Here is a 14,790-nt window from a genome sequence, read left to right on the forward strand (position 1 = left end):
TAGCTAGATTCTTCGTCATTAAAAATATTACCATTATCTCAGTCATGTCTCAGTTTCAATATTATTTTTGTTTTGCTCCCCCACTGAATCTAGAGTTTCTTTTGCCTCATGGTTATCTTTCAAATCAAAATGAATCACTTATTCTTAATTACCCCCTTAAAAAATTATTGTGCGCCACTGTACCCATCCATACTAACTTATCAATAGTTTTAATAAAGTTTTTTAAAATTTTTCTTAATCGAGAAAATATTTATATAACCCTGACGTTTTCGACATTTTTCAATAATCGCCATGTATCACGCTAATGTAGGGAGCTATTGATAATTTGATTGGACAATAGTTACTTTAACAAAAAAAAGAAGTCATGACATCTTAACTACTTTTCCATCTCCTCTACCTTTCTCTATACCAAGGTATGTAAAAGTAAGAGTAAAAAGTTATGCAAGTATTGTAGTTAATCGTCGTTTTCTATATCGGTGCCTTAAAAAAGGTCCCCACCAATAGATGATATTGACTATTCTCATTTCGCACCTCTCAATCATTTTCTCGCAATTTTATCTTGACAATGTCACGTCATTCATCGTGGTGACTAAGTTAAAAAGCAAGCCGTATAAATAAGGGAATTAATGGCATAACCAAATTAATTGAAAAGAACACGTTTTAAGTCATAAATACGCCAATGTCATCTTAGTTTATGTACAAATCACAAAATTTTATTAGTTATTAAACAACTCTCCGAAATCTGAACAAAATCACGACTGGCGGGTTTAGATCTGTAAAATTCTTGTAACTTATATACGAATCATAGAACTTTTATTTTCAGTACTCTTTTTAGTTGTGAATCACTGTGTGGATATTGCATAAGTAATAATTTAGTAAATGTATTTTTCTAAATTTGTTATAGTGTGATATTGACGAAATTCTTCGACGTGCTGAGACCAGAGATGAAGCTCCTTCATTGGTAGGAGATGAACTACTTTCGGCATTTAAAGTAGCAAGTTTTGCCGCTTTTGACGAAGATGCCGAACCCTCACCAGTAAATAATGTTGTAAATGACGATGAAAGTAAAGACTGGGATGAAATTATTCCAGAAAAACTTCGTATCAAAGTAGAAGAAGAGGAAAAGAATAAAGAAATGGAAGATCTTTACCTTCCTCCTCGAAGTCGAAAAACTCTTCAACAAATTAATCAATCTGAAAGTGACGGGGAGGAAGGAAAAGGTAGAAAGAAACTAAAGAAAGAAGGAGACGAATCCGGAGGTTCTAGCGGTGATGATGACACTGACGAAGAAAAACCAAAAAAACGTGGAAGGCCACCAGCAAACCCCAGAGAAAAGTTCAAGAACTTTACCGATGCTGAGGTAAGTTGATTTATATTACTTGTTCTGACGTAGTAATTTTTATAGTAATTTGTTAGTACTTTTGTGAATTTCTGTATTGTGAAGAATGCCAACTTGTGTTGGCTTTTTTTTCATGAAAGCCGTTTCGTATACATTGGTCATACTTTAGCATATAAGCTTATTGTACATTATATGTTGGTCTGATTAAATTTATCACTATTAGTTAATAATGAAATGTTTCTTTGTTTTGCAGATTAGAAGGTTTATAAAAAGTTATAAGAAATTTAGTGCTCCTTTAAAGCGATTAGAGGCAGTGGCATGTGATGCTGAACTGCAAGAAAAACCATTAGCTGAGTTAAGGAAATTGGGAGAACTTCTTCATGAGAGGTGTAGAGCATTTATGAATGAACAAGCTAAAGAAAATACAGAATCTAACACTCAAGATGAACCCAAAGGTCGCAAAAGAGGACCATCATTTAAAATCGGAGGAGTATCTGTAAATGCCAAGACGATGATGGCCTGTGAAGAAGAATTAGAACCATTAGATGAAGTCATTCCAGCTGATCCAAATGAGCGATTACGTTGGGTTTTTGAAGCAAAAACTAAATCGTCTCACTTTGATGTGGACTGGGGTATGGAAGAGGACACTAAATTATTGAAAGGAATTTATCATTACGGTCTTGGTTCATGGGAGCAAATAAAAATGGATCCACTGTTAGGCATTGGTAATAAAATTTTTCTTAATAATGAAGACAAAAAGCCGCAGGCTAAGCATCTTCAATCGAGAGCAGAATACTTACTCAAGATTATGAAAAAGCAGTTAGATCTGAAGAAGGGTGTTCAAAAGCCAAAAAGACAAAGAAAAAAAGAAACAAAAGTTCTTACTAAGGAAATTATTGATGACGATGAAAGCTCAAATGACGCTTCATCATTGCCAAGTTCCGCTCCAGTAACAGTACCAGTAGCTCCGGTTGTTAAAAAAGTAAAGAAAGAAGTTAAAAAAGAAAAAGAGGATAAAGAAGAGTCCTCGCAAGAGAAAAAGGATAAAAAGAAGGAAAAGAAAAAAGAGAAAAAATCATCTGGTCCAATGCATTTCTCTACAAATGAACCTGTTGCCTTAAACGTTTTGGGTGATCTAGACCCTACGATATTTAACGAATGTAAAGAAAAAATGAGACCAGTGAAAAAAGCTTTGAAAGCGTTGGACAATCCTGACGAATCTTTGCCAGAAGCGGAACAAGTACAACACACACGAGACTGTTTACTTCAAATTGGCGAGCAAATTAATACCTGCCTTTTAAAATACACCGAACCAGAGAAGATCAAGGAGTGGAGAAGGTAAGAATCTTTTATTTGTTCTAAAGACAATTTATAAACTTATGGCCACATTAATTTAAAATATATATCAAGAATTATTGGTCAAAATATTCTCATATAATGTTCAATCACAGCATAAAAAACAAAAAGAAGGTAAACTCACAAATGCATTTTCAGACAAGGTCACTTGGCAGCCGACCATTGCGTTGGCGGATAGTCAGGGTCGTATTGTGATACATTTTATATCCATTAGATAGGTCTGCACCTTTATGATTTATTATTAAGACAAAATACATATTTCATAGAAAACAAAATTAATCTTTCTAATAAAAACTTTTATTTAAAAAATCCTTTATAAAAGGTATATATATATATATATATATATATATATATATATATATATATATATATATATATATATATATATATATATATATATTCTAAAATTGTCCTTTCGGGTTACATAACAGAACTAAAATAAGTCCCATTATCCGCTTAAATGAACAAACTTATGACTGATTCAAGGATTAAAATTAATTCCCATTGTCAAATGAGATTTAATGACAGGGATTAGAAAAAGCGTTGTCTAGTAACTTTTAGCACAGGTAAAACTGAATTACTTAAACAATTCTTGGTCCGAAACAGTACTAGTAATAAATAGTTCACCTAAACTACCCAGTTCAGGGCCATTTGGGCCTACGGAGAATGAGGGCCATGATTTGAATGTGTCTTTTATGTTAGGGGTTGTGGCGCGTACCTTACCATGCTGCTTTATTGCGGGTTGGTAAGTGTTCGCTGGTGTGTTCCGATTATAAGGCGTCGAAACCCGCTTTTTATCCTCCCCGTTCTGCTATATAACGTACTCCCATATTACCCCAAATATTGCAGTGGGTTTACGCGACTTATGTTTTTGTGGGCGTAGGGGGTAGGATTCGTTGGCAGAACTAGCTGAGTTTTTAGATCAGCTGTGACCCATTCGTCATTGTCAGTTAGGCATTTACCGGTGAGTTTGCTCTTACCAGCAAAAGAACAATCCCTCCAATACCTCTACCAACTTTTACTATAATATATATATATATATATATATATATATATATATATATATATATATATATATATATATATATATATATGTATATATATGTATCTACAAAAAATATATTAATTGTAGGTTTATTTGAAAATTGTTTTAATATAGATGCATTTTCTTTTTAGCAACCTGTGGTATTTTGTATCAAAGTTTACGGAGTACGATGCTAAAAAATTGTACAGATTGTACAAAAAAGCTTGTAAGAAAACGGAAAAAATAGAAACTAAAAAGGAGAAAAAAGCGGAGAAGAGGGCAGAGCATTTAGAAAAGGAAAGAGAAGTAAGTTTGATAATATAGAAATTTAAAAACATAAATTTTTATCATTGATAATTGTTTACAATTCATGTTCATATTTTTAGGAGACTGCATCTACTAGCGCTGATAAAGTTAAAAAAATTAAAATACCAAGAACGGAAAAGGACTCCAAAGAACACAAAAGAAAACATGATAGTGATAGTGAAGAATCGCCGAAAAAACATCGTTCTGAAAAGTAAATATCTTAAAATTTAAACGATTGTTTCATGTTTCTTAACTTTGCCATCTGTAGTTTATTTTACATATATGCATTTGAGTAAATACATTTTTATTGTCCATAAAATGAAGTTGAATGCCATCTGAGATAATTTCAATCTTGTCAAAACTAGTCATCGTGTGTATATAATTAATTCATCGTCGTACTTGATTTTTATTAGTGAGTTGTTTTAGGAAAGAACGACGTGTAAAGGAGAAAAAAAGAAATAGAGATGAAACTAGCGAGGATGATCAAGAATACCGTTTTAACAGACATAGGAAACCAGGAAATTATAGGCATGAACAACACATGGCGCAGGATAGATGGAGTGGTCAACAAGAAAGGTTTTCTGGCGAGCATAAGAGGCAAGAGAGGCAAGACTATCATAGGCCAGGGTTTCATAGAGAGCGGGATTATCAACGATATGATAAAGGGTAAGATGAAGAGTGATTGATTTAGGACATAAATAAATGGTGTAAATCCATCAATTTTTAGTTAAAAAAATCGTGATTCTGAAACTATTTTCTTCTGGCATTTCTATGTTATTAACTGTATTTAATGCGAATAATCATAATTATTATTTAAATTTCAATTATAATTGTTTATTTCCTATTAAACAGAGTAGATAATATTATAAAAATCGAACTGAAATTATCTTATAGGCCAATCAAAAGTTAGAAAGAAATAAACCTGTTTTTCGTCATAGCTGTCCAGACGGGTTTGACAGTTTAAATGTGTAGTATGAGATATTACAAAAAGACTCTCATCTAGTAATTCATCAATTTTTTAGTGGAAATACCTTACATCGTCAAAGCGTTTCAAGTTCATTTGATGTCTTTAGATATACCGGTCTATCCAGGAAATCCTCAACATGCGTCTATAGCACCACATCTCAAATGCTTCGAGTCTCTTCAGTGATGCTTCAGTTAAGGTCCATGACTCCACGCCATATAAAAGAACGGAGAATATGTAGCATTTTAGTAAACGAACTTTTATTTCCAATTTTATATCGTGGCTGTTCAAGATTTTTTTCATTTTCATGAAAGCTGATCTTGCCTTCTCGATCCTTATCTTAATTTCCATCGATTGGTCCCACTGTTCATTTAAGTTTGCACCCAGATAACAAAAGTTGGTGATTTGTGTTATAGGTTGTTGGTTAACTAGTAATTGACCAGGTGGTATCCTATTTTTGCTGATAACCATGTATTTGGTTTTTTTGATGTTAAAATCAAGCCCAAACCTGCTACTTATATCTGCCACCCTGGAGACAAGTGTCTGCAGACCGTTAAGACTGTCTGCAAAAATGACAGTATTATCAGCGTATCATATGTTGTTCAATCGTTCTCCGTTTATAAGTATTTCCTCGTCTATGTCCGTTAGCGCTAGGTTCATAATGTGCTCTGAATATGTATTGAACAATAATCGGGACAATATACATCCCTGTCGCACACCTCTTTTTATTTTTATGTCGTCTGTTAAATGATCCCCAACTCTTTACAGCTGAAGTTTGTTCGTAATAGATATTGTTTATTATACGGTGATCTCTGCTGTCTAGACTCTAGACCAATTGAATTTAATATTCTGTCGAACGCTTTCTGGTAATCAACAAAACACATTCACAATTCACGTCTCTATATCTTTGAAAGAGAACTTGTATTGCGAAAAGTGCCTCTCGAGTACCCAAGTACTCTTGGAACTAAAGTTGCATTAACGGAGCGGAAATCCCAGAAGAATTTAAGACATCATTCATATCCATATTTCACAAGAAAGGCAGAAGGGACGAAAGTGATAACTATAGAGGCTTCACTGTGACAAATTCAATCAGTAGAATATACAGATCAGTGATTAAAGGTAGAATAGAAAATGACTACAAAGATATAGAAGCCATAGAGCGTGTCGGTGGGATACAGCTGGATCTCGCAACATGGCAACCTCATGGTAGAAATAAAAGAAAGATGAAGACCTCACTGTTGTGGGAGAGAAGGCACAAATCGGGAAATGAGAGACAGAGAAATAGAGGAAAACTTGTGGACAGAGGTTCTAGTATAAAACGATATCAATACTCGCCCCAGAAGAGATTTGAATATTATAAATGAATTTTGGGACTGGAAAATGTGATTAAGTAGACAAAAGATGTTAAAAACATTCCACTTCCTATTAAAGCGAAATTGACAAATATTTTGTATGGACCGAGTAGAGTATAGACATTTTATATATGTCGAATGCGCAAAATCACGCCAAAAATATGGGCAAATACTTGCAGGCGTGTTCAAAAAACTGAAGAAGAGTATTTCAGTCGAGAATTAATTATGGGGGAAGCGCATGAATTTAGAAGGCGAGAAGCGAGTCTGAAACAGAACGGTCTAAATCCGGGATCTCGCAGAACGTGGAGCGGCGTTCTTCATCTCTTCACAGTTGGCGAAGAGAAATAGAAATACATAATAGAAAAAGACAAAATCTAAAGACGGGAACCAATGCAATGTGGAATACCGTTGTCCCCTCAATATGTGCGGTTTACGATCCAAAATAGGGATGGGACAAAACTATATTTATGGTCGACGCGTGCAATCTCGTCCTTTATCAGTAAATCACCAGGGTTCAAAGGAAGGTCGGAAGCATAGCAGGTCCTTGCCCCTCCAACCCTTCCGACTCGACTAGAGTATGGTGAGGTCAATGTCATGGTAATTTTACTATGAAGTGGTTTAAAACGAAGTGGTGGAATTTTTATCGTTGTGTAAATTACCCAACTTACTAAAAAACTTACTAAAATTTTTACCGCCAACACTGGTGGCATACAACAGACTTGTCTAAATACAATATACAACCAAACTAAACCCTGTCCGAATACATTTTGAGGTAGGTCGAGTGAATCTCTCAAAAAGCAAATATTTATTAATTTCACAGTAACGTGTGGTGCCAGCCGTATTCTCTTTTCTTTCCACTATTATCTGTTTTCTATTTCTCTTCGCTGACGTGAACCGGGTCGGAGTCTCCACACTCCGTGAGATGCTGGCTTAATAGCGAATACGACAACAACGAACTGAAAATGCAAATACATTGTGCTGAATTTTTTATCATACGTTGATGTATTTATTTTCCCTGTAAAATTTTTTTCGGTTCTTTAAAGGTGTATTCATGATCAACATTTGTGCAATGTAAATAGCTAAACAAATTATAAATTAAATTTTTTAAATAAACATTATATAAAGAGCAATGATTTTCAATTCAGTATGAAATTAAAATAGTCAATGTTTTTAAGATTAATTTTTTTTTGCGTATATCCTAGACTTATCAAGTTTTGCACCAACTTTACCTTTGTTGCCTTACATTAGATAATGCCTGCTGCAGTTCAGACGAAACGCCAGAAAGAAATAATTCTAGACCACAGTTTGTAAACTCTGAAAACAATGTATCAAATCATCTTGTCAAAATCAAATCTTCAAATCAAATTGTGTTAATTCAAATCTTGTCTTAATGACACTTTCTGTTGCTTTTCTGTAGCTATAAATTATTTACAATTACGTGAAAGTGTAAGTGATATTAATATTTTTTTACTGATTTTTAGCTCCCCGGAAAAGAATACTGATTGGAGACCATATCCTCGCGGTAGAGACGTAATGCCTCCAATGCCCGGACAACCACCTATGGGAATGGGTTACTACCCTCCAAATTATTCTCAAGGACAAGGGTATGCACCTGAGCAGCCATTTCCTCCTAGGGATCGATTTCCATTAGGCGATTGGCGACCACCCGATCGTGGGGGCTATAGGTACGATAGACGTCAGCAATAGTTTTACTTAAGTTAGTGCCATTTCATGTAAACTCACTATAATTATATATTAATTTCTATTATTTGCACCACAAGTAAATTATAACAGTTTTGTTATTTTTATTTTAAGAATGTTCTTTGGCAGATATGAACAGAAAAGGCTACTAAACGTGGTGCTTGCTATGTATAGTCCAAACACCAATGTGATAATGTATGCAAGAAACGTAAAAAATATAAACAAATCCAAAAAATTTAATTAACTTATTTTTCATAATATATGGTAAACCATAAATTCAAATTTGGTTATTCTTAATTTATTGAATTAATCATTAATTAAGTTTAATTTAATTTAATCTTATTTATTAATTATCCAAATATGTGGTAGGTACAAGGGGGAAAGTCTGGGCTATATGGATGATGTTCAAATAGTTTCCAGTCCAGGTTTCCTAATTTTTCTTCAATAAATTGTTACCATCTAGCATTTATAAATGAATATTGATTGAGAAAGTCTTTTGGCATATTAACGGCGTCGTTTAAGAGAAAATCTTACATGATGTTTCCTACAGAAGTATAAGTACTTTTTAAACTCTTATGTTGGTGTTTCTCGAAAGTGTCAATACATCACGCTTGATGTATGATGAAGTGCAATGATTTATCTATTTCTATAGAACAATATTAGTTTTCTTCCATTTAAACACGATACAAATACTTTTCACTGCCTTTTCAGTCTAAACATATATCTAAATTTTTTTATGGTTAATTTCATCCTATCTCTAGAGGTAATTCGATTGTAATGCGCCAATCAGCTTTAACTGGGCAAATTTTGTCTGCAGTTGCAATAGAATTTAATATGCAGCTTTATACTTATAACTCTGAATCTTTCAGTCCATTCTAGATTCCACTTAATATTGTTGAGATTATTGCAGTTCTATAAATTGGTCATACCTAGAATCCCATGAAATTTTGCGTTCTACTACCATTTCGGAGAGAATATTTACCCAATTTATTGGATCAAAATGATGGCTATAATCTATAAAGGTGGTATATCGATATTTTTTATATAGTAATATTTGTTTTCTAGTTACAATTCCCGAAATCAAATCTATTCTCACTTCCTTTTTGATAAATAATAATACTATATTCACCTGATTATTTTTCAAAGCCTTTTCTTGTTGTTTTTATCTCTCCCGTCATCTACGTAGAAGTACTTGTTTATCTTTGTTAGCGTTTATATGTTTGACTTTCCATTAGTATATTATATTAATTTAAAAAAGTTAAAAATCATTTGAATTAAGAGATTTAGTTTATCAAGGAATAAGTTTGGCGTTTCCATAGCGCATGCCCTACACATATGGCAGTTTTGATTTATTGAACTTAACACACTAAACATATACAGGGAGATCTCAATATTTTACTTGAATTATGTGTGTAAAATTAATATAGCTAGATGTGACTGAGTTCGAAAAGACATTCGTGTATCATGAAAATCTTTGTTCCTAGAAAGATAGAATATAGTTTATTTATATGGAGTGTGAATTAATTTAAAATGTTTAAATTATATTTTATTATTGAATAAATCACATATATATTTTATTTAACTTTAACTCGACACCTAACCGCTGACGAGACTTAAGTTTTCAGTATGTATACCTTTTAAAAAAGTTGAGTGAGTGAACATGGAATCGCTATTAACCTCATTGTTGAAAAATTATTGAGACTTTTTTTATTTGAATGCATTAATTTTAGATGTAACTGTGTTCGTTCAATAATTTTTCAAAGTAATTGCATTTTGAATTACCAAATGTTTTATAAGTTAGTTGTATATTTTTAATTATTGAGGAGGCCCTATGGATATTGTAAAAATATAGTGAGTGGCCGTTATCTCACTTGTATAAAGTAATGTACATACAAATAGATGAATATGTTTTGATATTTATTTTGTCTATTATTGCAATCCTTTACCCTTATTATCGATGGACAAAATTAACTTTAATGCTGGTCAGGCTATTGCCGTTCTGAGACTGAGTTTGAGCTCACCAATACACAACACAGACCACAATGAGTGAGACACAGATTCAATAGAAGGTATATCTATCAATTTAGAAGTTTTGAATATCCAGCATTTTGCAGACGATACAGTAATAATGACTGATAACACCAATGATTTACAGAACGTAATGCAACGACTTAATGAATGCTGTTATGAATAGGATGAATTTGAAAAAAACTAAATACATGATCATAAATCAACAGATGCAACATCCAATTGATTGTTGAGAATACTGTGATTAAGAGTGTGGATACCTACAAATACTTTGATATTGAACATTGATAACATCAAATGTAGACCAAACCAAAGAAATTAATACACGTATTAAAATAGCACGTGCATCACTCGTTAAACTTAAAAAGATTATGTGTTGTCGGGATATAAAGTTAGGACTATGCCTAAGAATGCTTCGTTTTTACGTATTCACTACGCTTCTTTATGGCTTGGAAGCATGGGCATTAAAACAAGTGCATCTGAATAAGTTGGCCGCCTTTGAATTTTAGTGTTACAGAAGAATCCTACGGATATCATGGACTCAAAGAATATCGAACGCTGAAGTTACTAGAAGAATGGGAGGCAATGAAGCTGAAATAATATTTACTATCAAAAGAAGAAATCTTGAGACCTTAGGCAATGTTATGAGAGGGCAAAAATACTCATTATTGCAGTTTATTATGCAAGGCAAAACTCGTGGAAAGCGAAATGTGGGAAGACACATAAATAAAACAAAAAATTTTAAAACTACAGGATCCGGAACGGAAGATAAACCGAGTTTAATTTGGTTTGAAGAAATGACAGTTTTGAATGACAAATTTGTGTACAGAGATTCTACTTCCACTGAGGTAAGTACCTATTAATTATTCTATCCTTAAAAATTACAAGTAGGTATACTCCTAGGGTATTTAAAAAATTAAAACAAAATAGGCAAACAATGAACTTTTATTTAAAAATTATCAAAATTAATTGCCATACTAGGTTTCTAGAACTGTTGACTTGTGTCATGTTTAAATGTTATGTTTATATGGGATTAACTGTTATGTTGTTGACAATTACACATTTTACCCAAAAATACTTAACCTTTCGATTTCCACTCCGGAAGTAAGTATTAAGTAAGTAAATATTGAAAGTTATAATTTGAAACTTTTTTTGTTGAAGCTGCAACAGTCTTCTCTTAAAATGTCTGAAACAGAGCAATCAGAACCAACTTCAGCAATAGAACAGCCAACGGATTTTCCTACAATTACATCAAGTGCTTCCTCATCTCATACGCCGATGATACCAACAGTCAAAAAGAGAAAAAGGCGACCTAATGAAAAATCTGAAAACTTTAATGCACTAGAAATATTGGAAAAATATTGCTAGTACCATAAATAATCCAAAAATAGTAGAACTGAAGATGAGTTCTACTACATTGGCAAAGTGTTGCCGCCCAGTTAAGGTCATTACCTTTACCACATGCAGTTCAATTGAAATCAAAAATTCAAAGGGTAATTTCCAATGAGAGGTGTCGACTAAATCAAATAAATATCTCTCAATATCAATCTTCTCCATACTCTCAACCCTCCTCCTCTTCCCCTCATCAAACCAATGCCTCCTCTTCACAACCTTCCACTCCGTTTTCTGATTTTTCCCCTATACATTCTCATCAAAACGCAACCAACATGACTGTGTATTCAGCTTCTAATTATACATTTGTTATGTATAAACTTGTTGTGTTATAACAGAGATTTGTTAGCAACGGCTTGGAAACAAACCTAAACCATGTTTATATACTTTTTTTATTTTAATTTACTTCGTACTTGAATAAATAATAAATGAAATTTAAAATAAACTGTTTGACTTACTTTGATAAAATCCTATAATGCAGTAGCTATTTTACCGCAAACCAATGATATAAACTCAGAAATCGTAGAATTTCCTACTCTATACAATGCCTTCAGAGATTTATATGAATCGCCAGTAGAGAAAAAACTAAGAGTTATTTCCAATAATATTGCTCTTAATTTTTACAAACAGTTCATCAAATTTATCTTCAAGTCTCATCTCTCTAAGTCAACAAGCACTTGCCCCAAGATTTTCTCGCCTACTAATTCAATTTTTCGCCCAAATTTTTCTCTTTTTTGAGTGCGGCTTCGGATTCATTATTAAATTTCTAACAATATCCGTGGTCATCAGCAATATTTGCTTGTTTAATTCATTCCGAATACCTTCCATGGATCCCCTTTTTTTTGTTGGAAAAAAATTTTAATTACAAAATAAGTACTTTACTTTCAGATGAAAACCAGTCGATTGTTTACTAACACTAGAATGTGTAAAAATCTACCCAGCTTTTTCGCCTTGCTAGTATAGGCAAGCGAGCTACTGGCCTGCCAATTACTAGCAAATGTGTTTTGTGCTTGCCAGTTACTGGCCTATGCCAGCTACTCTTCCAATTTACTGGCATGTGTGTACCCGGCGTAAAGGGATTGTAAGATGAATAATCAAATTGATGTAAGAACCTACTTTCGTGAGCTACAACTCTGCTTAGGCTGGGTCTATAAGTACATCATTTTTTTTATAAGCTATATTTTTGTTAAGAATTTTTTTTTCGAAATACTTAATTTTTGAGTTATTTGTGAAAAACAGTCTGCAAATGTGGTTTTATTTTGAAAATTGAACATTTGCACTCGCAAATAACTCAAAAAGTATTAACTTAGTGAAAAAACTCTAGAGAATAAAAGTTACTAACAATTGTCAATTTATTAATTTCTGGGCTTATTTTTAACGTATGTTTTTTCATCTCCGAGAAGGATGGCTTTCACCACCCAAGTAAAAGCAACTCCGGGTTAAAGTCCAAAAGTAAAGTTCAGGGTAAGAGGAACCCAAATCCAAATTTTCAATCAAATCAAAGGAAGGAATGTCGTAGACACCAGGAATGATGACTTATTGATGGGAAACAAATGAAAATGTCTAAAAGATAAAAGGAAGAACCCGTACCAGAAATGCCCAATATAATAACTGACGAAAAGACCCAAATATCTCAAAAAGACGTAAAACTAGGAATCAATCAATTAAAAAATCGGAAATCACCAGAAGATGGCCGAATAATAAATGAGCTCTTAAAGCATTGACGTGATTACCTTGAACACCTTTAACTTCTCGTACAAAAAAATAATAACCACTAACAGAATACTAGACGAATGGAGGAGAGCAAGCATGCTGTTGTTCTTCAAGAAAGAAAATAAGAAAGACTCTAATAATAATAGTGAAAAAACTGTAAAGGCCTGATGGTGTCACCACATCCCAAAAGGGATTAGGACCGAGGAGGAGGAAGGTAGTGATGGAAATGAGGTAGAATTTATTAGAAATACTTCTCGAATTTAATTCGATTTTTATACTCACAATTTTTTTACTTTTATACAATATAAATAGTCATCTTGATTACAGTTACCTACTAGATTTAATGTTCAATATTTAGGTTTGCGCCATATAACTACTTTTAATATCCCCCTTCATCGGACATCATATGGTAGTAACAATACGTTACATAGATATATGTGATTGTTGAATAACTCATATGTAGACCTATCTAACTGTTACGTAAAAATATGAGTCATATTAAAAACCTGTAAACATCTTGTTTATTCCCGTATATGTTTTAGATTTTACGAGACCCTTCGATTAGCTGGCAGAAATTTACCTGAGACGGAACTTTCCAGAAACCGGTCAGACGATGACCCGGATTTACCTTCTAGTATAAATCAGAGGGATTCTCCTGAATTCTAGGCCAGTTGTGTTTTCATATATAATAACGGATTTTTCATTGAAGGAGTTAGTTAATATCTGAAGACCCGCGCCCGCGATTTTAATTGTAGCGTTCGTATAAAATAAATTATGTATTATTAGTGGTTAATAAACTTATATAAATTATCGTGCTTTTTAATAAATTAAAATAAGAACAATATAATAAATTAGTAAAGACATTATAAATTAAATAAAGACATAGCAGTTAAATAAATTCACAACATAACACTAGTTTGAGACTACTTGAGAGGTCTCTTGTACTTTCATAAGTTTATTGTTAATTTATTAACTTTATTTATTATAAAATATTCACACTTAGTTTATTTAGTCTTTATTTAATTTATATATACAATATTCACTAATTTATTTTTACATTTATATTCGAACTAAAAACTCGACTTCAAAACTAGAACTAACTGTCCACAAGGAAACTAAGTTCCTGTAGTTGGCTGTATACCATGTAATAAAAATTTTTCCAATAAAATCCTTTATAAAAAGCCCAGTCGGGCTATGTTAAAAAGACAAAACGTTTTCGGAATAAGTATTCCATCATCAGTGTCAATATATTACATGAATGTAGCCACTAAATATGAGGGTAAGAACCCTTTAAAAATTAATATATAAAGTTTAGTTTACATTATGTCGTGTTTACAAATAGGATGGTAAAGTTACCGTTGGATTGGTAACATGGGGACATATTACTCTACATTAAGTTGCAAGTCCTGAGACGGTATGTCTACGAGGACTTTATTAAAGCAACTCAGTTGCTGTCTGTCTTCTTCAATTGAAGTAAGGCTTCCCATACATCTCGGTAGGTAGGTTGGTCACGGGCAGTGTCTTTTGTTACCAGGTAGAAAAGATAACGTGATGCATCTTGGAGTTTCAAGGATTTCCCGGGGGCTGGCACTTGGCATTGAAGTTCTGCAACTCG

At 32.9% G+C, this 14,790-nt stretch overlaps 1 protein-coding gene across 1 annotated transcript in view; it reads left to right on the top strand.

The window, feature by feature from the left end:
* The window catches only part of Chd1 (chromodomain-helicase-DNA-binding protein 1), a 46,640-nt gene extending 36,678 nt beyond the window's left edge, over positions 1-9,962 (top strand). Inside the window, exons 13-18 of the mRNA XM_072546675.1 lie at positions 905-1,360; positions 1,593-2,677; positions 3,872-4,025; positions 4,106-4,236; positions 4,452-4,691; positions 7,823-9,962. Coding sequence (XP_072402776.1) covers positions 905-1,360; positions 1,593-2,677; positions 3,872-4,025; positions 4,106-4,236; positions 4,452-4,691; positions 7,823-8,048 — 2,292 coding nt within the window. The 3' untranslated portion in view covers positions 8,049-9,962. The remainder of the gene's footprint in view (positions 1-904; positions 1,361-1,592; positions 2,678-3,871; positions 4,026-4,105; positions 4,237-4,451; positions 4,692-7,822) is intronic.
* The last annotated feature ends 4,828 nt before the right edge of the window (positions 9,963-14,790 follow it).

This window comes from Diabrotica undecimpunctata, chromosome 10 (genome assembly GCF_040954645.1).
Source record: "Diabrotica undecimpunctata isolate CICGRU chromosome 10, icDiaUnde3, whole genome shotgun sequence".
NCBI lineage: Eukaryota > Metazoa > Arthropoda > Insecta > Coleoptera > Chrysomelidae > Diabrotica > Diabrotica undecimpunctata.